The sequence below is a fragment of the Calidris pugnax genome, unplaced genomic scaffold, assembly GCF_001431845.1.
Source record: "Calidris pugnax isolate Ruff unplaced genomic scaffold, ASM143184v1 scaffold203, whole genome shotgun sequence".
NCBI lineage: Eukaryota > Metazoa > Chordata > Aves > Charadriiformes > Scolopacidae > Calidris > Calidris pugnax.
Genome location: NW_015090928.1, coordinates 965,832 through 992,406, shown reverse-complemented (window position 1 = coordinate 992,406; position 26,575 = coordinate 965,832). Strand labels below are relative to the sequence as shown.

At 43.6% G+C, this 26,575-nt stretch overlaps 1 protein-coding gene across 1 annotated transcript in view; it reads left to right on the top strand.

The window, feature by feature from the left end:
* BICD2 (bicaudal D homolog 2 (Drosophila)) overlaps window positions 1-26,575 on the top strand; it is a 74,054-nt gene that overhangs the window by 10,011 nt on the left and 37,468 nt on the right. The window contains exon 3 of the mRNA XM_014951529.1: window positions 18,723-18,935. Within this exon, the coding sequence (XP_014807015.1) occupies window positions 18,723-18,935 (213 nt within the window). The remainder of the gene's footprint in view (window positions 1-18,722; window positions 18,936-26,575) is intronic.

The following is a 26,575-nucleotide window of genomic DNA, read 5'->3' as shown; positions in this document are numbered from 1 at the left end:
AAACAAACAAAAAAAAAACCAAAACACCCCAAAACCTTGGATGCCCACTGCAGCCGCTGAGAACAGCTAGCATAACGGCTGGTTAGTCGCTCACAGGCGGGCTTTGAGGCTGGCTGGTGGCCAAGTGACTTTCCCAGGAAGATGCTTATGGTGGAGGCAGCCGCAGGTTCTGATATGGTCATGGGGACACCATCCTGCTAACCATCCCCAGGGCAGGATGCTGGGGGCTGAGCAAATGCTCCACCCTGTCAGTAAATGTATTTTTGATGTCAGTAGTTGCATGTCCTTGTGAGTGACAGAGAACATTTTGGGAAGATATGAATGCCGAGTTACAGCACTAGCTGTGAAACAAAAGGAGTGTTCGCATCTCCAGGGACAGGGTGTTGTGGTGAGGTTGATGCTGGTGGGAGGGAGCAGTAATGAATGAAATGCCTTGTGACTCATGTCCTTTGGGTTTTGCCTTCCGGCTCTGCAGCCCCTCCCCTGGAAGCCGGAGCGGAGGGTGATGAGTCCTGGCAGGGCTCGCTGGCACCACGGGGAGGGCACCTGTGCCCTCAGCATGTTTGGGGGCCGGTAGCTGAAGGAGAGGAGGATGCGTGGTGTTCTCTGCTAATTGACACAAAGCCTGTTGTAAAGAACAACTGAAGAAAATACTTTGTTTGATTTTTGATCACGTGACTTTTACCCATATTTAAAAAAAAATGACAGCTTGATTATCTGCACTTTTTTTCTTGGGGGTTTGGGTTCTATGTAATTTTTTCACTGGCAGCGCAGCTAATGATAGACTCCTAAAAGGGATGGTTTCTGCAAATCCTGCTTGATTTTCAGCAGAGAAGAAACTGAAATGTGTGTACTGGAGTCCTCCCAACCTGCAAACGAGCACCCCTGTTGTGTGTTTGCTCTAGTGATGGTGCACACATGAGACTGCTCTCCTGGTGCATGCACACATGTGGATATTGCTGTGCTTTTCAGACTTTATTGAGAAGGCCAAGGGATTATTTTCAGTCACACTCTCTTTTATCATCTTTCTTCCGGTATCTATGTCTGCTTTTCTATTCAATTAGTTTGAAACTGATTCCTCTTCTTTTTAATATGCATTTTGGAGGAACACATTGTGCACATTGTCTGCTTGTGGTGGTGCATGATACAGGGTAACACGGCTGTGATAACAAGTGTCAGCCTTTAAACATCCATGGGCGAATGAAAGCAAGGGTTAATGCCTCATGGTGCTTCATCTGCAGAGTACAATTAGCTTCATCTAGCAGTGTTTCACTGCAGCAAAAGGGCAGCATGGCATTTATTAAAGACTGCCCCTCACTGTTTGATATTTCAGCATCACGTATGGCTGGATGCACAGCCTGGAAAATGGGAAGAAATGTGCTTCTTGGCTGGGAGAACGCTTCTGGACGATGTGCACACACAAAGGAGGTTTCACTTGAGCAGAAATGAGCATGAGGGGCACTTGTGTCCTGTTTGCCCCACATGATTCCTTTATGAAAAGGCTAAAAGGTGTGCAGGCCCTAGGCAGTCTCCCTTCCAAGTGATTGCCCTTAATTAGGGCCTGCTGTGATGAGGCCTTCTGACTCCAGGGCGTTTGTGGTTGGGCAGGAGTTGTGTGGTTTGCTGCCAGCATACTTTATCGGGTTGGATTGATCCTATTTTCATAATTCAACCCCCTCTTATGCTTTTGAATATCACCTTTCAGTTTCAGAAAAGTGGTTATTGAAGTAACAGGAATTAGGGAGACTGGTGAGGAGCAGGAATGCATTGGTTTTCATGAGCATTGTGGCGCTGTTTGCAGAACAGAAGGTCAAATCAGAATGGAAAAAATACTCTCGTGTATAATTGCTTTCTGTTTTGTCATATGATTCTGGATGTAATAATGTAAATGTGCTCCTTCTGTAGATTATGGTTGTGAAGAGGATGGTCCTTGGCCAATGGTGTGATGATATGGAAATACGTGGGAAATAATAGTCATGACCCAGGGCGCAAGTCAGGAGTGAGCACAAGCTTCTTGTCTTCATTATGAAGTGCACATGCAAGTGCTCTTCCTTGCAAATTGGGTTTATAGTAAAGTTAAATGAAGAAAACTTACTAATGCAAGAATTGCCTCTGAAAACTGCTGCAAAGCACAGAAGGGCTGGGGTGTTATCACGGGTGAAGTTTGTCCTTCCTCCTGTGCATATGAATCTCTTCTTGAGACAGGTACATTTTTGGACTACATCTTAGGTTGGTTTCACCTGCTCCTTCATATAAGAGAGTGCAATAGGTGAAGGTGATAGGTAAAACGGAAAGTTGATTATTGTGTTCCTGCCCTCCCTTCTTGTAGATTTACTGCAGTCCTGTATTTTATAGGGCATTGGGACTGTTCTTTCCCTACAATAAGTCAGGAAACTGAAACAAAAAGTAAAGAAATAGCTGTCCAAATAGTCATATGAGAAATTTACTGTAGAGCTGGGGATAAAATCAGTCTTCTGAAGATTTATAGCTGTTAAGAATTAACTATCTTACTTTAAAAAGACTGTCTGAAGGGAAGCGATTGCAAAAATCGGATTCTAAGTTTAACATTAGCATGCAGTTTTATGAGTAAGAATAGTTTGGGGGCTTTGTGGGGTGTTTTTTGTGTTGTGTTTTTTTGTTTCTTTTCTGAAGCATGTTTCCTTTCATCTCTGGAAGGGATAAAATTGGGATGAGGACAGGAAGATTCTGCTTCTTTTGGCAGGATAGATGAAGGTTGTCCGTTTCTTCTGTGCCTGCAACTGAACTGGTTAGGGGAAAAAGAGTCCGTAAACACAGCATGACCAGCCCAGGAGGATTCTCCTCTCCATTCCTTTTTGCCCACTCTTTCTTCTTCTAGTGTAGATATTTGTACTTGTGCTAATTCGGGGTTAGATTTGTGTTGGTGATCTTGTTTTACGCAAGTTGGTGATGTCACATTATTAACCAGCCTTTTGACCTCTGAAGCGAAAACATCCTCCTGGCATCATTCCTCAATTCTTCAGCATAAGGTTTGATGAACAAGGAAGACGAAAAAAGACCCCCCCCAAAAGCAAATAATAAGATAGAACTGAACTAAGTCGCACAGAGGGAGTGTGTGTAGGAAGAGTTTTGTTTTTTTTTTTTCTGGAACTCTTTATCAAGCTATTTTGGAAAGTGCTTTTTTGGTTTGTATCCAATTTTGAATTGCCACCTATGTTGTATGTTACTAGATTTATTGTCAGATCAGGTGATTCCTTCCCCCCTGGTTTTGTTCTGAGGTGGGGTTTTTTTTTTGTTAAGTGTATTGATTTAATTTTGAAGAAACCTGTTTGATACTTCCTCACAGATACCTTTTCTGGATGTTACGTGCTGTCTGTTCAATGCTGTGGTGACCACGCATGGGCAGGATAGCTAGACACTGCCGTACATTAAAGTGTGTCAGCAGGAATAAATTTTTGATGTCGGCGTTTGCTTGTAGGGAGGCAGAGTAATGGAGTTGAAGGTTGCCTGCTCAGGAGACTCTGCAGGCTTTGGGTTTATTTCTTTTCTCATTGATATTTAACCTTGGGTAAGGCGTTTAACCTCTTTGTGTCTCTGTTTCTCTCATGAAAAATGGGCTGTGATACTTCTTCCTTTCTGTGAGAGTTGAATTTCCAGCATAAGAGCATAAAAATGTTACAGGTGACATACAAAGCCTCATTGCCTGTCACTTTGCTTCTTCCAGTATCTTCTGAGAGCAACAGAAATCCAAGACATATTTGTAAATCCTTATCTAGTGCTATGTGTGGATATTGCAGTAAATGGAGATCCGTCTGTAGTGTAATGCAAGCATTGATCATGCAAGTCTTCTCTCAGAAAACAGACCTGAGGTTCTAAAGTCTGCAGCATGAATTTGTTAACTTGAGCTCATTTTTTTTCTTCCCTAGGCCACTCAGAGATGCTTAATGTTCCTGAAGTCTCTTACCTTTCATGAAACCCAAAAGCCTTTTCTTAAAATGTGTTTCATTGCTTCCTGCTCTGTAGCATTGTGCCTCACACAGCCCCTTGCTGTCTGTCTGTGGGTGTACATGTTGCAGGTGGGACAGTCCTGTCTGACGAATCACAGAATCTTCATGGTTGGAAGGGATCTTGAGATGGAGTCAAACCATTTAAAAAAAAAAAAACACAAACAAACCAAAAAAACCCCAACAAACCCCCCCCACCACCAAAACACCCCATCACCACAACAATCACCACACCCAACAATCATCTCAACAATCTCAGGCACTAGAGCATGCCATGAAGTCCACATCTACATGTTTCTTAAATGCCTCCAGGGATGGTGACTCCACCACCTCCCTGAGCAGGCTGCTCCAGTGCCTGACCACCCTCTCAGTAGAGTAATTCTTCCTAATATGTAATCTCAACCTCCCCTGCTGCAACTTCAGGCCATTTCCTCTGCTCCTGTCATTATTCTGTTGGGAGAAGAGGCCAACACCCACCTCTCTACAACCTCCTTTCAGGTAGTGAGGTCCCCCCTCAGCCTCCTCTTCTCCAAACTAAACATGCCCAGCTCCCTCAGCCTCTCCTCGTAGGACTTGTTCTCTAGACCCCTCCCCAGCTTGGTGGCTCTCCTCTGGACACGCTCCAGCACTTCAGTGTCCTTCTTGCAGTGAGAGGTCCAGAACTGAACCCAGCACTCCCCAGTGCTGAGTACAGAGGCACCATCACTGCCCTACTCCTGCTGGCCACACTATTCTTGATACAGGCCAGGATGCTGTTGGTCTTCTTGGCCACCTGGGCACACTGCTGGCTCACGTTCAGCCGGCTGTCCACCAACACCCCCAGGTCCTTTTCTGCCGGGCAGCTCCAGCCACTCTGCCCCCAGCCTGGAGCGCTGCCTGGGGCTGTTGTGACCAAAATGCAGGACCCGGCACTTGGCCTTATTGAACCTCATACAATTGGCCTTGGCCCATTGATCCAATCTGTCCAGGTCTCACTGTAGAGCCTTCCTACCCTCAAGCAGATCAGCACTCCCACCTAGTTTGTTGTCATCTGCAAACTTACTGAGGGTGCACTCAATTCCCTCATCCAGATCATCGATAAAGATATTAAATAAGACCAGCCCCAAAACTGAGCCCTGAGGGACACCACTGGTGACCGGCCGCCAACTGGATTTCACCTCATTAATCACAACTCCCTGGGCACGGCCATCCAGCCAGTTTTTTACCCAGTGAAGAGTACACTTGTCTAGGCCATGATTCACCAGCTTCTCCAGGAGAACACTGGGGGGGACGGTGTCAAAGGCCTTACCAAAGTCCAGGTAGACAACGTCCAAACGCCTTCCCCACATTGAGAAGCTGAGTCACATGGTCACAGAGATCAAGTTGGTTAAGGAAGACCTCATTTTCATGAACCCATGCTGGCTGCCCCTGCTCCCTCATCTGCCCTGCACTTGCCGTGAGTGCTCAGTCAAGATGAGCCTCTCCATGATTCCTCTCTGGAATACTGTGTCCAGCTTTGGAGTCCTCAACACAGAAAGGACATGGGCTGGCTGGAACAGGTACAGCGGAAGGCCACGAAGATGATCAGAGGGATGGAGCACCTCTGCTATGAGGACAGGCTGAGGGAGCTGAGGTTGTTCAGCCTGGAGAAGAGAAGGCTCCGGGGAGACCTTATAGCGGCCTTTCAATACCTGAAGGGTGCCTATAGAAGAGCTGGGGAGGGACTCTTTGCCAGGAAGGGTAATGACAGGACAAGGGGAAACGGTTTTAAATTGGAAGAAAAAAGATTCAGATCAGATATCAGGAAGAAATTTTTTATTATGAGGGTGGTGAGACACTGGAACAGGTTGCCCAGGGAAGTTGTGGCTGCCCCATCCCTGGAAGTGTTCAAGGCCAGGCTGGATGGGGCCTTGAGCAACCTGCTCTAGTGGGAGGTGTCCCTGCCCATGGCAGGGGGGTTGGAACTCGACGGTCTTTGAGGTCCCTTCCAACCCAAACCATTCTATGATCTTTCCTGGTACCGAGGTTAGGCTGATGGGCCTGTAGTTGCCCGGATCCTCCTTCCAGCCCTTCTTGTAGATGGGTGTCACGTTGGCCACCCTCCAGTCATCTGGTACCTCCCCTGTTGACCAGGATTGTTGTTGATAGATAACGGAGAGAGGCTTGGTGAGCTCTCCTGCCAGCTCCCTTAGTACTCTTGGATGAACTCCATCTGGCCCCATAGACTTATGCGCGTCTAGTGCATAAGCAGATCATTAACTACTTCCTCCTGGATTATTGGGGTGTTATTCTGCTCTCCATCCTTATCTTCCAGCTCAGAAGGCAGAACACACTGGGGGTAGTTAGTCTGAGTATTCAAGACAGAGGCAAAGGCAGCATTAAATATCTCAGCCTTCTCCTCATCCGTAGTTGCAGTTTCCCCCCCACATCCAGTAAAGGGTGGAGATTCTCCCTGACTCTCCTTTTGTTGATGTATTTAAAAAAACTTTTTTTTGTTGTCCCTTATATTAATGGCCAGGTTGAGTTCCAGCTGGGCTTTTGCCTTCCTAACTTTTTCTCTGTATAACCTAACAAGATCTCTGACTCCGACTCACTGACCAAAAACTGGTCAGCGACCAGTTTTTGATCTTACTCTTCATAATAGTGCAGAGCTACCAGCCAGCAGTGGCTGCCTTGCTGCCCAGCTCATGGGAGGCTCCTATGAATTCTGCAGACAGCCTGACCCCTTGGCACGCCCATCTCTTGGCCATGCCGGGCAGGTGATGTGCCCTCTGTGGGGCTGGTGGCTGGTTCTGCATGGTTTGCCTCACCAGCCTGCCCCTGGTGTCCCCCTCCAGGGGTCAGGAAGGAAAGGGTTCAATGCCTTCAGAGTGTCTTACTCCCTGCTGGTCTGAAGGGGCAGTTTCAGCAGGACCTGGTGAATCTAGGGGTAGTTTAAAATAGAATCATAGAATGTGTTGGGTTGGAAGGGACCTTTAAAGGTCATCCAGTCCAACCCCCCCACAGTAAGCAGGGACATCTTCAACTAGATCAGACTGCTCAGAGCCTCATCCAGCCTGACTGTGAATGTCTTCAGGGATGGGGCCTCCACCACCTCTCTGGGCAGCCTGTTCCAATGTCTCACCACCCTCAGTATAAAGAACTTCCTAATGTCTCATCTAAACCTACCCTACTCGAGTTTAAGCCATTGCCCCTTGTCCTATCGCTACGTGCCCTTTCAAACAGTTCCTCCCCAGCTTTCCTGGAGCCCCTTAAGGTACTGGAAAGGGCTCTAAGGTATCCTTGGAGCCTTCTCTTTTCCAGACTGAACAACCCCAACTCTCTCAGCCTGTCCTCACAGCAGAGGGGCTCCAGCTCACTGATCATCCTCATGGCCTCCTCTGGCCCTGCTCCAACAGGTCCATGTCCTTTTTGTGCTGAGGGTTCCAGCGCTGGACACAGTGCTCCAGCTGACACTTGTTTTTCTCTGCGCTTGAGCAAAAGCATCGATCTGTCCCTGTGGTGCTAGTGGGGCCATTTTGTGGGATGACATGTTAAGCAGACATTTTAAATGACAGAGTAACCTTCACATGTTTTATCAGTGTACCGTGAAGAGGAGAGGAGCTGCTTCAAATTTTAACTTGGCAATGTGTTAATGGTATGGGACAGCCCAAGAAATTTCACCTTGGGTCAAGAGTGTCCAGAAATAGTTGCTGCTTCATACCTGGTGTGTGGCCTTTATAAAACAAAGGGATGGTTTTGGCGTGGGCATGAAAACTTTAAGAAAGCAGTTTGAATGTCTGAGACTACTGGGGAATCAGTGCGAAAGGAGCACAGCTACAAGTGTCCAAAGAAAGTTCTAGTTTCTTTCCTTGGGAAGAAAAAAAATTCAAAAATCACACTTTTCTAGTCCTGGAAGTATCTAGCTATTATCCTTTTGGCATAAAAAACACTGGAAAAGCATGACTGGGTCATTTTGCAGTACAATCTTCACACTTCTTTGCTATATTTTTTTGCATTGTGGTTTTGGTTGTGTGAGGGGTGGTTTTTTTTTTTGTTTCTTTGTTTTTGTTGTGTTTTTTTTCCTCAAGCAGCTGTCGGCTTGCACATCTGTTCCTGGGGATGAATGTTTTATGAAAAGACTGTGCCTTTACTGCTGCTGCCTGCACTTGCTTAGCTCATGCTGTCTCATCTGCCTGTGCTTATTAAGGTGGCCCTGATTGTAACACTCAGCTTGCTAATGGAGTCCAAGCTTTATTGCTGAATAAGGGAGCAGAAGGGCAAGAATTGAAATGGCTAAGAATAATTTCCAGCTTGCCTTGTTGGCGAGGCTGCTGCCCTTGCCAAGGAGAGATTGGGCAGAGGAGCAGCTCCATCACTCCTGACCTGTGGTCCTTAAGGGAGGGTAAAGGAGGAGGTAATGTTGCCGATGCTCCTCATGCTTGATCTTGTGTGTGTTTCTAAACCTCCTGACTCAAGAGCTGTCATGTTAACACCTTTTCATGTGAATTCACTTTGGAAGCAAACTGATTCTTTGTTGCTTCAGCAATTTCCACCCTCCAAGCCAAACTCTCAGCTTCAGTAATCCCTTTGGAGCCTCTAGGCCCCTTGGTTCACGCCTCCTACGCCTGTAGGAGGATCCTACGTACCAAACCACAAAGTAATAGAAATAGGGTACTCATGCCTGTGAGCAAAAGAAGTCAACTGCATGTGATTTTAAGTGGCGTGTCTCCTGCATTGCTCTGAGCCATTTCCACTGCCTTCATTCAGCCTATGTTTTATCCCTCAGATTTTTATAGTTTTTTTGGTAAGTCATATCAAAGGCATATTTATTGAAGGAGGAGAGGAGGCTACAGCCCCTTCCCAGCTGTGTCCAATATGGCCAACATCTGGCCACTAGCTCTTTTAACAGTATGTAGAGTTGCTGCTTGGCTATTGAATTAGGCACCATTGCATTTAACCCTCTGGACTGTGCAAGTTAATATAGTTTAAGTATCTAGCTAACTAAGCTCACAGGCGTTTATCATCAAATCCTTTCATCCCAGGGGCAGTGCACTGAAGCAATATATTCTAAATATAGGCTGTAGTGTGTTTTTACCATTTTAAAAAAACCAACCAAACAAAACCAAACAACCACCTCTAAATCATCTGTGGAATGTCCATCTAATCTGTGAGGGAGAACATTGTGATTTTATAAAGTATTTGCATTTCTTCCTGCTGAACCTGAAATCTTGTTAAATCTTGTGTAAGTCTGGTGGAAGCAAAGGAGCCGCAGAGCTTGACCACACTGCTGCTGGCCTGTTCCTCCTGGCCTGTTCTTTTCTGGCACTGCCAGAGCATCCCTCCTGGTCTGCTACACCTGCTGGCTTGGGGCAGGGCAACTGGGCAGCTGACTTCTCTGCCATGCTGACCCTACCTCTGTGGGGAACAAAGAGGAGCCTGCACAGGAATAACACGTGCAGCTCAAGACCAGATGTCATCTCAACCTTGTATTGTGGTATCAAAAGGTCATAGTTGTTTTAGGGAGGATTTCTTTTCTTTTTTTTTCTTCTTGAGTTTCAGTCTCTTAAAAGCATCAGCTCCTTTAGGGAACTTTCTTCTAGCATGAAATGCCTATTCTGCTTGGGCTCCTGAGGGTTTAAAGACAGCAGGGTGTGTGAGATGACACAAAGCTCCAGTGACAGGCAATGGAGCAGTTTAGAGGAAGGGAGAAGGAGCTCAGTAGCCTTGTGGCGCTAAGGACCTCAGTCTCAGCGGGGCAGTGGAGCTGGCTGTTGTTGGAAGGAGGGCATTGTTGTGGGAAGGAGGGCATCTTCTGGCCCTGGTTTGTGCCCCTCTGTCCGCTCATCCCCTCTGCCGTGTCACCGCTGCTGTCAGCCCTGGCCACCCAGCCGCAGGCGCTGGGAGCGGAGAGGGACCCAGTCTGTGGGAGCACAGGATCAGGATTGTCATGTTCGTGGGAGCACATGAAAACACTTGTGTCACGGCAGCTTTAGGCTTTTAATAAAAGTGCAGTGTCTTTAAATGAAGACTCAGCTGAGCAGGTGTTGGTCAGAACACTGGTCTATTAACTGAAGAATGCATGAGTGGCTACTTTACAAGAACATTTAAAATTAAAATATAGGAATGCAATGCACGAGAGGAATATGGTACCTCCTTTTATTAAATTTCTTGCTCCCTGCAAACCGGCATCAGTCTCTTCAGAACAGTGTCTTTGCACTTTGCTATTGTTATTTTAGATTATTATGGTCATAATGAATTTGCTGCTATGAAAACTGTGCAATGTTTGGTGAAGCCATGGAAAACATCTTTGATTTTCAATAATAATGAATGATAAGCAGAAAGAATTAGGAACTGAACTGGTACTAAAATTTTGTAATTAAATTCAGATTGACAATGCAGAAAAATGAACAAAAATTCAAGTGGCTTTTAGTGCTAATTAATCTTCTGATGCATTTTATCATATCCTGATTGGTTTAATGTTGATGAGACACATTGATAATTCAAATGAAGAGAAGTTGCTAGGAGCAAAATATGAAAACCTGGGATTTTCACCAGGAGATGGTGAATACCAGTATTGCATGGTACCATTTGAAGACTGCTTGCAAAGGTACCAGTGACTTGTCTGTCACCTAGGCAGCTCTCCTGAGGAGAAATGCTTTTCAGACTAAGAGCGAGAGGCATATTTAAACACAAATTGCAAGTTGGGTTTACACAGCTCTTCAGAAAAGCTACAGTCTGCACTTCTGAAGGTAAAACTGCCCAAAACAGATTAAAGTCCCCCAAATAATGAAATAGGGGGGAAGGAACAGGGGGCACAAGCTGAGGACTGAGCCGGAAGCTTCTCATGCAGATGATGCCCTTCAGTGGCCAATGTCACCATGGGCCTGTTTGCAGGATGGGTGGCTTGCTTGTGTTCTCTTGGGGCTATCCTGGGGGATTTTTTTTGCCTGTATCTCATACTTGGGTGTGAGATTTTAAGTGCAGCTGGTCACTGACAACAAAAAGCCAAGGCTCCTGTTGAGTGTGGAAGGGGACAAGGGAGTACGTATAAATTGTTGTATTGAATCAGATCTGTCATCTCTTCAGTCCAGCATGTTTCCACCAATGACCACCATCTGAAAAGAGGAATGAGGAAGATGCAGAATTATCCTGCCAGCGCGAGGTAGCAATCCCTAATGACTAGAGACCATCTTAAGTTCAGTGCCTGAACTTTAACAGCTTTTCCAAAACCTCTTGACCTTTACACTTGCATGTTGTGCAAAATTATTATGTGCACGCATTTATGTGCAAAAATGACCAATGTCTTGCTGCTTTTTTCATGCCAGTGGTCTGATTTTATGTCCCGTAGCATTGCACTATGGTTTATTCTTTATAGTTTTATTAAAACACTTCTCTCTTCTGTTTGTTTTTTTTTTTATTGGTTAGGCATTTGATAAAAACAAATTTGTAGACACTCCAGAAAGGCACATAACTTTCATTGCAAGGTGGATATAAAATGTTAATTGCTTTACTGCAAATATCTTACTAGCATCTTGACTCTCCTTCAGTTGAAGGATTTGTGGTTAAACATTTCCTTGAAGCTAGAGTTTCTTTTTCTTTTCCATTGCAGTGATAGTTCTATTTTCCCTGATGCGTTTTTCAGTTACAGATAACTGGCAGGATTGCAGAACTGATCTTTGCTTTTTTTTATTAAAGTCTCTTTTTGCTTTTCTATTATCATTTTAGGTTTGCGGAATAAGCAGAGAAACATCTTCAAAGTTCAATATCAATATCAAAAAATGTCTGCAAGTGACTTACGATTCTTATGTCCTGTTGATCTTATCCAAAGCTTGTATGCCAACCATTAATGCTGGCTGGCAATCTGTGATAAGCAGAGAGCATATAACTGTGTCTGTTTTCCTATCTCTATATTTATGTGCATAAAGCAATCTGACCCCTCAAGAGAGCAAAATAACCTATAGTACAAAGAAGAAGCCTCAAACGCAGCAGTTTGGAGAACAAAGGAGGGTTGGGCACTTCTGGAGTTAGGCTCTATATAATGAGGAAAATTAAGTCTTGGCCTCTAAAGTATATAATCTTGAAAGCTGCAATAGAAGAGTTTTGTCATGTCTAAAGCAGTACAAGCTGGAGCTTGAAGTTGCTGGATGGTTTTAATCTGGATGCTGTTTGTAACGCACCTCCAGGAATGTTTTTTTGAAAAACCAGGACTGCTGGGGAAAGCGCCCAGCTCATCAGTGGGGGATGCCAGGGACAAGCATCGTTGCTATTATGCATTATAAAAGAAGGGAAATATAAACTTTTATTAGTAGCAAAGGCATCCAGTTACCAAACATTTTGAAAAATGGTATGAATCCTAAAAAGACAGTGATGTTTTTTACGTCTTGAGCAGTTTCAGGTGATCTCAATTGCATGGCTCCTCCTATGTCCCTGATCCTAATCAGTTTGTGAAGGCTATGGCTAGATGTTTTTGTTTGTTTGTTGTGTTGTTTTTGTTTTGGTTTTGTGTTGTTTTTTTTCTGAGATGACCTGGGGACAATGGTGGTGGAATTTGGCACGGTCTTTTTTTCCTATTGACTGCTTCTCTGTTGTTTCTGTGTAGCTCAGAACATCGCAGCTGTGAAGCCTGTGTCTGCCCTCTGCTTCTAGCATTACGCTCAGAGTCTTATTTTCCCATTTCTTCCATATACGTACAGATAGATAAACAGCTGCAACCAGTGACACCTTTCACCTCTGGTATTTGTAGTCAGTATTAGCAAACCCTTGGCCCAGGCAGCTGTAGTTCTGGACTGGCAATGCCACAGGCTTATTGCTTTGGGCAGGAAATTGTTATGAGGACACAAGGTGGCACATAAGTGTCTCTTTATCCCGTATGGAGGATTGGCTGTGCACCCTCAGATCTAACAGGTCTGCAATTGATCGATGCACAAGTCAAAGGCTAGCTGTGTGACCATCACCTGCCTTCTGGTACTGCTGCTTACTAGCTCTCTCCATTGTGATGCTGTGGCATGCCATATCTCCTCTCCTTTTGAGGCTCTTGGTTGTCAAATCCCACTGAAACATGAAGTGCAAGGTTTTGCATGGATTTCTCATTCGTAGCGACGTTGCCATATGATCCACCGCTGTCACTGGGATGCAGGGTCACTTGCTTGCACGCAGCCCTCTGTCTTGGGAATCTGTGTTGGGAGCCTGTAGGTGTCTCTGCCTCCTGAGCCCTCAGGGACTCAGACCTCTCAGCTGTCTCTGCCCAACGACTAATGACATTACGCTTGAATATTGCCACTTTGCTCTTTCTGATGTTCTTCTTGATTCAAAAGTTAATTGATATTTTCTGTGTTGGTATTTTTCAAGCTTTCTTTATCATTTATTAGAAACAGCAGATTAATTTTTAGGTCTGTGAAGCATCAGGAGCAAAGCTACACTGTATTTTAGCCTTTTTTCCCTTGCTGTCCCTTGGTGGATGTGTGCAGCTTGGTTGCCTGCTTCTCAACGCTGAACATGTGTTCTATATAGTACCACATGTATGTGATTGTGGAGCACCCAAGGATTTTGTAAATACTGTAATGCAACACCCCTCACCCCCAAGACCAAAAAAACCCAACCCCATCGTTTAGACTCTGTTCAATGTCTGTTTTCACCAACTCAGAAATCTATGTGCTCCAAGGACTGCAAGCAAGCAGGAGCTGTGCACAGGGAAAAAATAGGTGATTTACTTGAATTTTACCTCACTCCCCTTTTTCTTTGACCTTGAGCTGTTTTCATTTAAGGAAAACTGGTGCACAGTATGAAAATTTGGCAGCATAAGTGTTACTCACTGGAAGATGTGCTACTATCTTTGTTCACCAAGGCATCTGTCCTTCTCTATAGATGGAGAGGAAAATTTTAGAAACACTCAAAACTTGTGTTTATTGAAGAAAGGTTTTCCAAAGAATAATCTGTGTACTTCAACTGTGATGAAACAGCAGAGAGCTTGTTTCAAAAAGGATGAAATGATCCTTTTGGTCCTCTGTATGAAGAGGCATTAGCAAGCTCAGTGAGGTTGTCTCTGAATCCAGTGTTGGCTCCAGGCTGGCTATAAACTGGTTAAGCAAGTACCTGCACCTCTTTGAGAATCTGATCGCTGTTTCTGATGCATATGTTAGGATATGTTGGGTTTTTCTTTTGTTAATTCTAAACTAAACAATGTGAGATAAGCTGACCAAATGAAAAAAAAAAAGTAGATTTTTCTTCAAAAAGATCATTTAGGCTTGTGTTCAGGCTGAAGAATTACACCAGCACCACGTGTTTTGGTGGGGGCAGGGGGAAGTTGTGTTTTCAGCAGCCTAGTTCAGGAAGTGCCAGAAAATACAAATGCATAACCAGGATACTTTGGTGACATTCATTACTCTTAGGACCTGCTTCTGGCTAAGTAGAGGTCTGGAGTGACAGAAAGAAAGAAGTAAACAAAGCAGCCCTATTCTGAATTTCCTGAAGGCCTACAGTCCTGCTTTTGAGCATGGCTGAGATCAGGTTTTGCATCTCCCGTATCACAGCGACTGTTCTGAGAGAAGCACAGCAATTGACACTCTCCAAGAAGTGTGTTTCCGAGGTTCTTCACATCTCATGTGATCAGTGAACATCAGCACATGAAGGAACTTTTTGAAAAAGGTTAGGTTTAAAATCTTGTTGAGAAGTACTGGATACCTTAATAAGCATTGGTAAGGAATTGGGAATAATTTCTTCTCAAAGCTTGGAGTTTTATGAAAATCTCTTTCAGTGTGATGGGTTTCATGCACAAATTATCTGCTCATCTATAAGATGATTGAGATCAGATTCCTCCTGTAAAATACACAAATGAATCTCTGTAGTCATCAAAAGTAGAGGAAACTTCACCTTTTATTGAGTCTGTCTTTTGAATGGTAGTTTAAACCTGGTTTTAAATGCAGTTTGATCCAGGGCTTCATCTGAAGCGAGCTGGTTTGAGCCATTTTATATAACATCTCACTTAACTGCAGGAGTCTGCCTCATCTGTTTGCTGTCCAAATTCCTTTTCTCATTCGTAATTACTTTGGAGAGTTTTGGATTCTGGAGTTCTAGGACATCATAGGCTTGAAGGTTAAATTTGTAGAAATGTCCTTGATTTTTAGCAATTTGATTTTCTGGGCTATTTAAGAATAAGATAGCATGAGTTTTCTAATTGCTTTGAGTCTGACGATCTAAGTAATGCTGCAGGTAGAAATAGAGGTTTTGGAAGAGAAGGAAGAGCAGAGTAACTTTGACTTCTATTTCTGTGTTTTATATAATATTAAAGCAAAAGTGGATGGGTAGATACTAGACTTCTGGGTATGTGAAGGTTCATGGGTTTCATGCATATCAGCAAAAAGTGAGTTTTCCTTTTAATACCTTGATGTAAAACAGGCCTGGGCTGTAGCCATGGACGGTAATTGCATTGCCCTGTAATTTTCCACAATTTTGTTGAAGTTAAATTTCCTGTTCCACACCAGGTGTTGCAATTATGAAAATGGCATGAACATGAATGTATGAGATCCTTTCTAAGTACATACAAGAGAGATAATGAAGCTTGGTTAGAATGGACGTGCTTTTTAAGTGGTCCTTTATAAATCCACCCAGATGGAATTGTTCCAGGCTGCCTGTCCTGATGACCGTGTCTGTTAAGAAGGTTTCTTGTGTTCTGGGGAGTGCCAGAAACGGTTTACTCACAGTTCTGTACCCATCTTCCTGACCCTGGACAGTAATACCATCAAGGTAATGGCAGGGTTTCTGCTGAAACTTAACTAGCTTGCTGGCTGAGAGCAAATAACAGCCTTGCTGTGCAGAAAGGTCTGGGCCCCACAAAGAACAGCAGCATCCTTTGGTAGGGGTGTTCCATGAGCTTATTCCCGCAGTTGGTCCATGTGAGCTGACATCTGCGGTTCCTGTTTGGTTGGGTTGGTCGTGCTGTTTGGGACAAGCCATCATAAAGGGCAGTTTCTAAAAAGGGAACATGGAAAAAACCTCTCAAACATAAAAGTGACAATAACTTACTGAACTTCACCTCACCAGGGAATAGAGGGGTGCGATGGAAGTATCTAAAAACACTGAATGCTTGACAGGGGGATCATGGAATAACAACACACCTTAAAATCTCCTAACAAAAATATGTTTTCTTTTATGAAAATGTGGGAAACTTGTAAACTGACCAAAACCTGTCATCTGAAAGTATGATTTTAAACACAGAATGTATTGCTGTAGGATTTTATCAAGGCCAAAAATGCATAAAACCATGAAAAATACAGTTAAATTTTATATGGGCAACTAAAAGTTAATAGCTCTTCCAAATATACATTAAGCATTCTGTTTCAAGGTTTAAGGCAATCCCAACTCCGGGAGATTTTGGGGTTTCTTGCACCTTTCCCTGAAGCATCTGGCATTAGCCTCTATAGAAGACAGGGTACTGGATTTAAAAAAAAACCAAAACAAACAAAAAAAACCAAACCAAAAACCAATTTCTATGCCAGTTTCTGTGTTCACATACTCCCTGTCAGTAGTGGCTTCTGCAAAATGATGACAATTCTCTTTTTAGTTGTTAAAGAAACCCAAGGCTAGCATCTGCATCAGAAGTTTTAAGAGCAAATTAGTCATTATTCTCAAAAATTTCTCCCTTAGTGGTACTCCTGAGCTCCTCCGTTGTATCATGGTTGGCTGATCAGATGTGGCTTTGAGTACCCTGAGCTTCTGAGTGCTCCATGTTGGCATCCTACTACCAAGCGAAGGTGCCACTTTGCTGGGCAAATGGATGCCCGGAATCCCTTTCTCCACATCAGATGTGTAATAAATGCAGGCCTGTAAAAGTTGGGTCTTAATTCTTTATGGAAAAAAGATAGTATATTTGAGAAGCTTGCATGTTTTTTGCTATCCCTTTAACATTTATGGAGATCTTAGGTATTAGGCTTTTAAGCTGCTTTGCTGAAACTCATTTGACAAGGACTTGCACAGATGGTGCTTTACTTTCTGTCTGAAATGTGATGCTTTTTAATTTCCCTTGGGTCACCTCAGTGAATCTGGCTAGAATTTTTTCAATGGATATTTGTCTCCTGTATCTCTGACTTGCTTATCTGAAATAAAAATTAATCTGATAGGGGCAATATGTGGGTGTCTTTTAACTGTAGGAAGAGCTAGCACATTCAATCATCTATTTCAGCCCTAGTATATTCAGTAATTACTGTACTATTAGTGTGTCTGGTGCAATATACAGAAGTAGTAAAATACTGAAATCTGCTTCTCTTCAAAGCAGGTTTTCTTTTTTTTTTGTCTGCACTGACAGTGTATTTCTGAAGAACTAGCAAAAGGTGATTAGTTGAAAATGTAACACATGACTAGACAAGGAGTTTTATGAGATGCTTATCTGTCCTTGACCTGGCTTAATGCCTGGTATTAATGTTGGCTATGAAAACCTGCCATATGGACTCAGGCATCCCAAAAGATGCTGTCGCACTGGAAAGCTCCAAATACATCTTGCATTGCCTTGCAGTGCACACTACAAGGCAATCTGATTGCCTTGTAGTGCAGCAGTTAAAAAGATATCATTCATTAATCTCATTGACTTTGGTCCATCTGCTAGGCTGTGTGTTACAAATATATGCCTACTTAAAATGTTAAACTCTTTGCTATATAACATCTATTAGTGAAAGCCACTGATGGCTTTCTTAAATGCTGCGGTCCAGCGGCTGCTCGCTTGTGTGCTGGAGAGCACTGCTGCTAGGAGCATCGCCCGGTGGAGTCTCGGGCAAAACAAAGACACCCAAAAAGAAGCAGGAGGGGGTAAAAAATAAGAATGTCAGATCTGAACAGAAGCACGCTATGCTGAAGAGGTTAGAGCTCTGTGACCTGCCGCTAAGTCCCCAGGCTGGCACGCTGCTGGAGATGATGTGTCTGAGGGCAGGAGGCAGAGCTGGGTGAGCGTCCACTGATCTACTTCAGCCAGAATGACCTGGTCACAGGACAGCCCTGCTGACCTCACTCCCTTGGGATCGCCATGGGTTAGCAGGTTTGAGGGGGCAGTAATCTCCAGCAGGGAGCAGGTGGTGATGTGTTTCTTTGGTATAGCAGGGTCAGGAAGAGTAACTACGATCCCAGCCAAAGAAATCGAACTGGCTGCTAATGCTAAATCTGTGTTCAGTGAGTCTGTTGCTGCAGAAGTGAGTCTGACACAACCACAGACTATGCACATGTATAAAGTGTCTGTCTAGTCGTCTTGCAGATGCCTTGGTGGAAACCAAAGGTCTTGCTTTAATAGCAGACTCAAATAAATAAATGTTTTTTCTCTCCCACAAGGGTTTATATAGCAGCATTCCGATACCTGAAGGGGCTACAGGAAAGATGGGGAGAGACTCTTGATCAGGGAGGGGAGCGATAGGATGATGGGTAACAGTTTTAAACTGAAAGAGGGGAGGTCTAGATTAGATACTATGAAGAACTTCTTTGGTGAGAGGGTGGTGAGAGCCTGGCCCAGGTTGCCCAGAGAAGCTGTGGCTGCCCCATCCCTGGAGGGGTTCAAGGCCAGGTTGGAGGGGGCTTGGAGCAACCTGGTCTCGTGGGGGGTGTCCCTGCCCAGGGCAGGGGGTGGCACTCAATGGTCTTTACTGTAAAGGTCTGATCCCAGAAGAGGGGCATGTAGGAAAAGTTTGCATTGGTTTGCATCAAAGAAATATGAGGGTAAATAGCTTCAACTATTTAAAATGGAAGTTACATATGCAAAATTCTCATTTCTCTAATGAAAGACTTGTTTTCTGACTGTCCTAGGCTTTTGGGCAGGCCCATACCAACCACAAGAAGGTGGCAGCAGATGGAGAGAGCAGAGAGGAGACCTTGATTCAGGAATCGGCTACCAAGGAAGAGTACTACATGAAGAAGGTTATGGAGTTGCAGACAGAACTGAAGCAGCTCAGGAACGTCCTTGCCAACACCCAGTCTGAAAATGAACGCCTTAATTCTGTTGCACAGGAACTGAAAGAGGTGAGTGAAGGTGCACAGTGTGTGCCACAGCTTGTGTTGTGGTTATATTGTCTTGTGCTGCGTAACCAAAATAAGGAGGGTTCTCGAGCTGATCAATATCTGCTTAAAACTGGCAGCTGCTAGGGTAAGGTAGTCTCTCTGAGACTTCAGCAAAGTGTTACATACAGCCAAAGCTGTAATTCAACACTACAGTAAATCCAGCTTTCTGGTTCCATCCATTGAACCAGCCTGTTGTGGCCTCAATAGTTTTGACCTGGCACGAATTCACTCTGCCTTGTTCAAACACCTGGTAGTTTTGCAGTGACCACTGTATTGTGTCCCAGCTCATTTGACAGAGAGGGGCTATGCTGGTGCTGTGGGCACTGCACACCCCTGCTCTCAGTCCCAGAACTGCTGCCTTAAAAAGCAGAGGAATCTTTTAAGTCCGAGCACAGAAGTGCTTTGGATGCACTTTTTCTGCCACACTCCCAATACAGATTTTCTTGCTGCAAAATATTTGGGACGTAATTTCCCCTTTTATCACTTTTTCCACCCTACATTTTGGTAGATGTGGGAGCATAACGGAACACTGAATTGCACAAAAGGAGTAATCGTGAAGTTTATATATAGTCTTGTGTTTTCTCTCATGAAAGTGATAACTTTTACTTTTTCATAGGTTGCGTAACTTACTGTCTCAAAGTACCTTTGACCTTTTATTGTTTTAGTATTGAAACGACCTATTTCTGAAGGGAAATAATTGCAGAGAAATTACTTTAAACTTTTAACTACTTAGGAAATCTGTAGCTCAGCAGGAGTCTCTGTGGCATTGATGCAGAAAAGGTTGTTCTGAGAGCTCAAACCATTGCTTAAATTTTGACTAAGTAAAAGTTACAGAGACTGTCACACAGATGGACACGGTACACAATCAGCAATTATTAGTCATGAGGTTTCTTGCACCTTCCTTTGAAGTGTGGGTACTAGTCTTACCTGGCTGTGGGATGATCAGCTGGCCTTCCCTGCCAGGAGAGGAGCTTCAGCTCGGTGTATTCTACATGGCCACAGCCGAAAATCAGAACTCTCTTGTTTAATTTCTGTAGGACATAGTAACAAATATGCGGGTAATATTTGGTGGTAAAATTATTGAGGAAATGTGGGTTACTTCTGTGGAGACGTGGGAGTTCAATAGTACTCCTCTCTGGGGTACGATGGAGGAGATTTGTGAGGCAAACTGTCCCAGGTGATCTCCTTTAATTTCATGAGTCCTGGCTGTGAGATAACAGAGCTGGAATCAGTCCATGTGCTCTGCTTAGGCAAGGAACCAGTCCCTGCAAGCATGCACACAGCTCTTGCCTTTATTTCCTAACTTTCAAGAACAGCCTAAAAGAAAAGCTCCCCACCCCAGAGTCAGCATCATGTCCATAACGGGCTCCAAAGACCACTCCAGAGTGTGCTGTGCAGCAGGTTTCAGTCCAGCTCCCTGCCTTGTAGCGGCTGAAGGGGATTTTTTCCTTCTCGATGCTGCCATGTTTCAGCTGCCTTTGCTTGGAGCTGCATTTTGCTTTGTACAGCCCTCAGATGAACTGTCAATTTGCAAGGTTTTAGGGTATTTTTTTTTCTTGTGCTTTGTCATTCCACTTTGCCCACACTCCCTTTTGCACAAACACGCTTGTGTGAAATGGACCCCAGTGAGAACTGGGGTGCAGGGAGAGGGCAAGTGGGTGATATCGGGTTTCTTGTGAATATTTTAATTTTTTCAAAGATTTCTGTTTTTATTTTAAGCTCTCTTCTGCTGAACAGGGAAGATGTATTTAGTTACTTGACTAAAGGCTGTTGATAATTAACTGGATGTGACTGATTCTACACTTTAAATAGAAACTGAACTTTGTTAAAGAAAAATAAAATTAACAGCCTAATGTGCTAAACAACTGGAACTTTAGAGTTAGGGGTGTCTCTGCCGGTCGCTTTGTTTCATCTCAGTGTGTGCATTCTTCTTTCCTTGCCTTTTTTCAGTCTAGCTGTTTTTTCTTCTGCTGGTAAATTGTGGTGAGATAAAGAGGTGAGGAAGGGAAAGAAAAATGGCATAAAAGCATTAGTGTTAAAATGTAAACATCTGGTCCAATTGACCATGTGTGGTTTGGGATTCTTTTCCTCTGAAAATGTCTATTTGTGTGTTGCATTCCCTTATTACTGGCAGGGAATAGCAAGGCATAGTGTGTGAACAGCAGTATTGGCCTTCTCCTGGCCCACAAAAAAGCCAGGTCAACAGAACCATCTTGAGGGGCCTGGCTTTTCTATTGTATGCTGCATCAGGAAGTGGCAGAAGTTCAAACAGTTGTTACTTCACCGATTTCCTTTTTTTTTTTTTTTTTTTCTTTCCAGGTAAGTAGAAACAGGAGGATATGCACAGGCCTCCTGTTGTGATTTGTAGATCTAATAGCAAATTTAATGTGAAAGCCTTGTGTGAGAGAAATCCAGGAGAACATGTTGCGGCCCTTGTAAGACAGTGAGCAAGATGAGCAGTGTGCTTTATCCCAGTCCCTATTGCTGTGTGGAAAAGTTTTGTGTTATTATTAGTGCAGGGGGCCTGTGTGCTGTGAAGAATGTGGCTGCAGTCCCAAAGTGGTGGGGATGAATATGATCTACTGTTTTATACTGCAGAGATGGGGTGGAAATTTCTTCATTTTTACTGACTGCTGATGAAAGAGAAACTCCTGTGGCTCTTCTCCATCTTGTAGAGAATGTTTGTAGGCAAATCTAGTCTTTATAGTGTGTATTTGGAAATCGTGTATTATTGCCTGTCAGGAGAACTGACTTGCAAGATCTGGGGGAACAGGAAACTTTACTTCCATTGCAGCTGTTCTGAATTTGATCCAGAGAAGAGGAAGGATGTGGAAAATGCTTGGCTGTGTGTCCTTTGGCCAGACAGAGGCTGCCTCCTGTCAAAACTAAAAGGACATTTAAGAGGAGGAAAAAAAAAAAGTCAGGAAATCAACTGAGGCTGAATCTCTACGTTATTTTTAAAGGAGATTTCCTTGTCAGGGCTGGTTGCAAAGGTTTTTATCTGCTGTTCTGTAGCTATCTGACAGGGTACAGAGTTTTACTGTTGCTGGGGCTTTTTTGAAAAAAATCTGTTCAGTCATTAATAGTGGCACAAGGAAGATGGTTGAGTGTATCCAGCAGCGGCTCCTCTTGAGATGCAGCTGCCAGCAGCGGTGGTGGTGGTGGGCTGAAGCCAGATGTTCACCTGCATTGGTTGGAAGCACATTCAAGACTGTGTTTAAGATGTTGTCATTCCTTTTGTGTTTTCTCAGGACGCTGGCACAGAAGCGATGAGTTGTTTTTGGAAGGAGAAGAGTGAGTTTGGTACACCTGGAGTTGCTGTAGCAGACACAAATGGTTTTGACACTGTTGAATTATCTAACTTTGGCCTGTTGGGACAGGCTGACAGGGTGGTTACAGATTATGAGTTTTACTGCTGTCATTAGCTAGCTCAGCAGCTCCTGTGGCCTGGAAGAGTCACTGGAAGGAGTAATTGCTCCTGAGTAATTGCTAATTGCCGTTTCTTTTTAATCTTCTTTCATCTCTCCTGTGTAGTCACACCAAAAGAGATTTCATAGGGTGATTTGGCTGTGAAGTCATGAGGCAGCCATGCTCATTATAGAGAATCTGAAAAAGAAATGAGTGATTCTTTCCCAGGAAAGTAAAAGGTGTTCTGATTATGTAAACTAAAGAAAGAAATATAATTTATTGTGTGTGCTTTTATACATTAGTTAAGAAAAATAGCTGATGTGATGTGGTGCAATATAGTATGTACTAAATAACTTGTGGGTTTTTAAAAATATGCAAGAGTAGCATTCCACCGTTTTTGTTCTGCATTGCTGGCTGGTAGGCTTCATCAAGAAAGTGTGTGTCAATCTGAAGGATAATGAACACCATGCAGATTCTGGCCCTGTTGTGTGCAGGGGACTCTCTCTTTTTTGTTGATAATACTGGGATTTTCAGGACTGTGTCAAACATGGATGCACAATTGTTTATCCTGTGTTTTTTGTCGTTGTTGCTGTTTTTAACCTTAGAGAAAAGGAATACCCAGCACCTCTGTGAATATCTGCCATTTTTATCCCTCCATCCTTTTCTCTTGCCTCACATCACAGGAGTGGTCATCAGTTTGTTTTTTTCAGATTCTCAAGCAACTCTAACAACCTTCATGCTCTAGTCTAATTCTGTAGATAATTTCCTTAACTATGTTTATGGCTTAGGAAGTTCACCCATAGTCTCAGAGTAAACCTAAAAAACTAATCAACTAGCCCTGATGTCTTCATGCTTCAGTTAAGACCTAGACCTTGGTCTCTGGCTGTGGGTAGCTGAATGCTTCACAGACAGACACACAGAAATTGCCAGCACTCTGATTAAAACAGCTTCAAATGGGAGCTGAGCTTCAGTCACTGGAAATGTAAGAGGCACTGCATTATCTCAAGCCACTTTGACCATGGCTGTGACTGCCTTACATGTGCTGGAACGCTTTGCTCTCGGTTGTCTCTCCATTTTCTTGGACATAGAAATGTTACAGGTGCTTGTATCATCTTTCTGGGCCTTGCAGTTATAAATATGTAAATCAAGGTGGAAGAGACATTGCTGTGAAGCCCAGTACATGGTCTGTTCACAATGTTTGGCTGTTTTAATCATTAGCAAGTGTTTATTTTTTAGAGCCAGTGTTTTCACCAGGGCAGGCCATTAAGTTCTTTGGTAGACATGACCCTATCTGCTCAGAGCGATCATGGTTGGTAATTCTTCTATAAATACACAGTAAGCTGATTGCTGAAGTTCTCCAGGTTTCCTTGAACATCATCAGTGAAGGAAGAGTATTCGTAAAGTTATGATTACACTTTTCTTTCCCACTAGGTTTTATAGCTACGGTGCTGAATAGTCCTTTGTGTTGCTTTCTGTTTCTGCCTATTGGATGCACTGGTCACCCACACAGGAAAATACAGAACACACCTTCCCTGTAGTCAAGGAGCAAGGCTGTTGGTCTGGAGAAAGAAGTGAGAAGAAGATGAAGGGTTGGGATAGGATGTTGGCCGAGAGCAAGGAGCGAGCTCCTTTTGTTTAACGAGTTAAGTCAAAAAAAGTCACCTCTTCATTGCAGAACATGATGAGCTTTGCTAGAAAGCCTCTGTAGCAGGGCTTTGGTGGGTGGTTTTAGGCTTCAGCCTTGTGTACCAAATGAAGCTGCCTGGATGCTGGTACAACACCCAGAGGTGGCCAGAGAGGTGGACAGGGGGGCCAGTTCCACAGTCAAGTTACTTGGGGGGAAAAAAAAAAAAAAAGAATTGTGTAAGAAAGTGGAGCGCTTTGCATAAAACCAGTTTGCAGGCTGGTGTGTTGTGGGGAAAAGGATATTTTGTTTAAAAAAAAAAAAAAGAAAAAGAAGAAATCAGGGTTTCCCCTGCTCTGCCTGATGAGTTGCAAAGTGTGAACCCTGAGGTGGCTCTGCTGGGTGTGATTGTCCTCTCTGCAGGAGTGGCTGCAGGCTTGGCCCACCACTTCCTGCCATTTCCACAACAGGTGTGGGGAGCAGCGCAGGAGGTGCCTTTGCACGTTGTCTTTTTCACCATGAAAGCTTGTAGAAATGGGTAAGGCAGCAGTGTGACATGGCTTTCAGTGTAACGCTCTGGGGTAAAGATGATTCTCCTCCATTTCTCGTTTGAGAATCCCATAACTTGACTTCTGATGGAAAAGCCCCTGAGCACAAAGGCTTTTTCAGGGCTGATTACCTGTGCACTTTTAGATCCTGTCTGGGCCTGGGTGTGATGCTCATAAAAGACCCCACAGCAGCGTGTGTAAGATATTCCTTGATTCATTGCTGGTTTTTTGAACTGTGCATGCAGAAGCACATTTAAATCATGCTAAAACACACTGAATGAGTTACCTCTGAAGAGGGCGGTGTGGCTGGAAATCTGCTGATAAATGGGCTCCAAAGGTAGCAGTGGCTGTTTGCAGCTGGGTAAAGCTCTGTTTCTAAAAGCAAAGCAGTGATGAGCCTCTGTCTTGAGGGTACTGACCCTATCAAATTTAGTGTGCAGGACAGGATTTCTTGTCTTCCAATGTATTGAAAGAATTGGAAGGCTCACACTGTGAATAGTATTGTGTTGCTTTTTATTTTATTTTATTTTTAAAAAAAGGAAAAAACAACTGTCTTTTGTCCAGTGCATGAAGCTCAAAGGCAGTGATAACGTGTGGTAGTGGCATGCTGCAACGAGCTGGCTCAGCACATTGCAGATGGCAGCTGGTTTCTTCCCACCATCTTATTTTCATTGAAGTTGATTTTTATACTGACAGTGCTTGGTTGGGGGGGTTTTTTTGGTTTTTTTTTTACTTTTTTTAAAATATTTTTTTTTAAGAATGATGAGAGCTGAGTATTTTTACAGAAAGGAAGTACTGCATGGTGTTTGTAGCCATTTGAAACATAATAGAAATCGATTCCAAAGAAGATGAATTGTTGTGGAAAGTCAGTTCATGTGCTTTGCATGTATTCAAGGAGGCATCTGCTCATGATTTGTCTTTTGTTGTTGTGCACTGATGTATTCAGAGGAAAGATGTTAACTACAGTGTTCCTGTTGCTGTAATGGCTGCTGTCTAGAGATTCTGTGTCCAAAAATGAATTAAGACTGAAAATGGGGGCATTGAAAGTCACCATTTGAACTTTGTGTATTTTCAAATTTTAAAGAAATACTAAAATAAATCCTTGTTCTTCTGACATTATAAAACTCTAAATATGATTCTAAAAGGTTGGGTTATCAGTTAAGGTTCCACTTAGATGTGCTATTGTTGTGGAATTAACCTGGTAGCACGTTGGAGGGCATCTCCGCGTTGTCCTGTCACAGTTGAATTGCTGGGTGCCTGCGGGTGCTGCGGGAAGAGCAGGATGAGTCCCTTCACGACCACCTTTCCTCTGCCCAGGGTTTCCCACTACCATGAGCAGTGGAGGGAGAAAGTGTATTCTATGCAGCTGTAACCCTTAAGAGATGTAAAATCAATTAAAAGAGTAGCTGAAGCGCTCTAATCAGTGAAACAATAGCTTGAAGTTACTTTGCAAACTGTTAATTAAAGAGGTTTTGTCCTTTTTGTTCTGTTTAGGTTTTTTCGTGCTGAGTGAAAACTTCTACTTTGCCTGTGGTGTGATTTTTAAGATGCAAAGGGCTGGAGATTGCATTGTTTTGCCTGTGCTTGGCACTGCTTCCATTAAAGCAGGTGGCCCGTGGCAATCTTTCCGAACAAAATCTGTTTGGGTCACATTGTTTGATTGGTTTGGGTTTTTGGGGTTTTTTTGCAAATAGAACAGAGTGTGTACTACAGTATGCCTCAAAGCAGGACTGTAATATGCTTGGGGAAAAAAATCTTTTGTTCACCTAGTAGCTCTGCAGTGATACACTGACTCCGAACTGCACCCTGAGATTTATTTTCAAGTCATATACAATATGTTTTAAGAATGTGGCTTGGGCAGAAGCACAGAGAGCCAGCTAGGGGATGTGTCTGTAGTATCAGAAATGACATTGCTGTGCTGTTGCTGGTCTTGCAACTGTATTAAAATCCACCCCTTTTTTCTTTTACCCTACGTTGTGGCTTTCAATTATAGGTTTGATGTATTTTATTGATATTCCAGA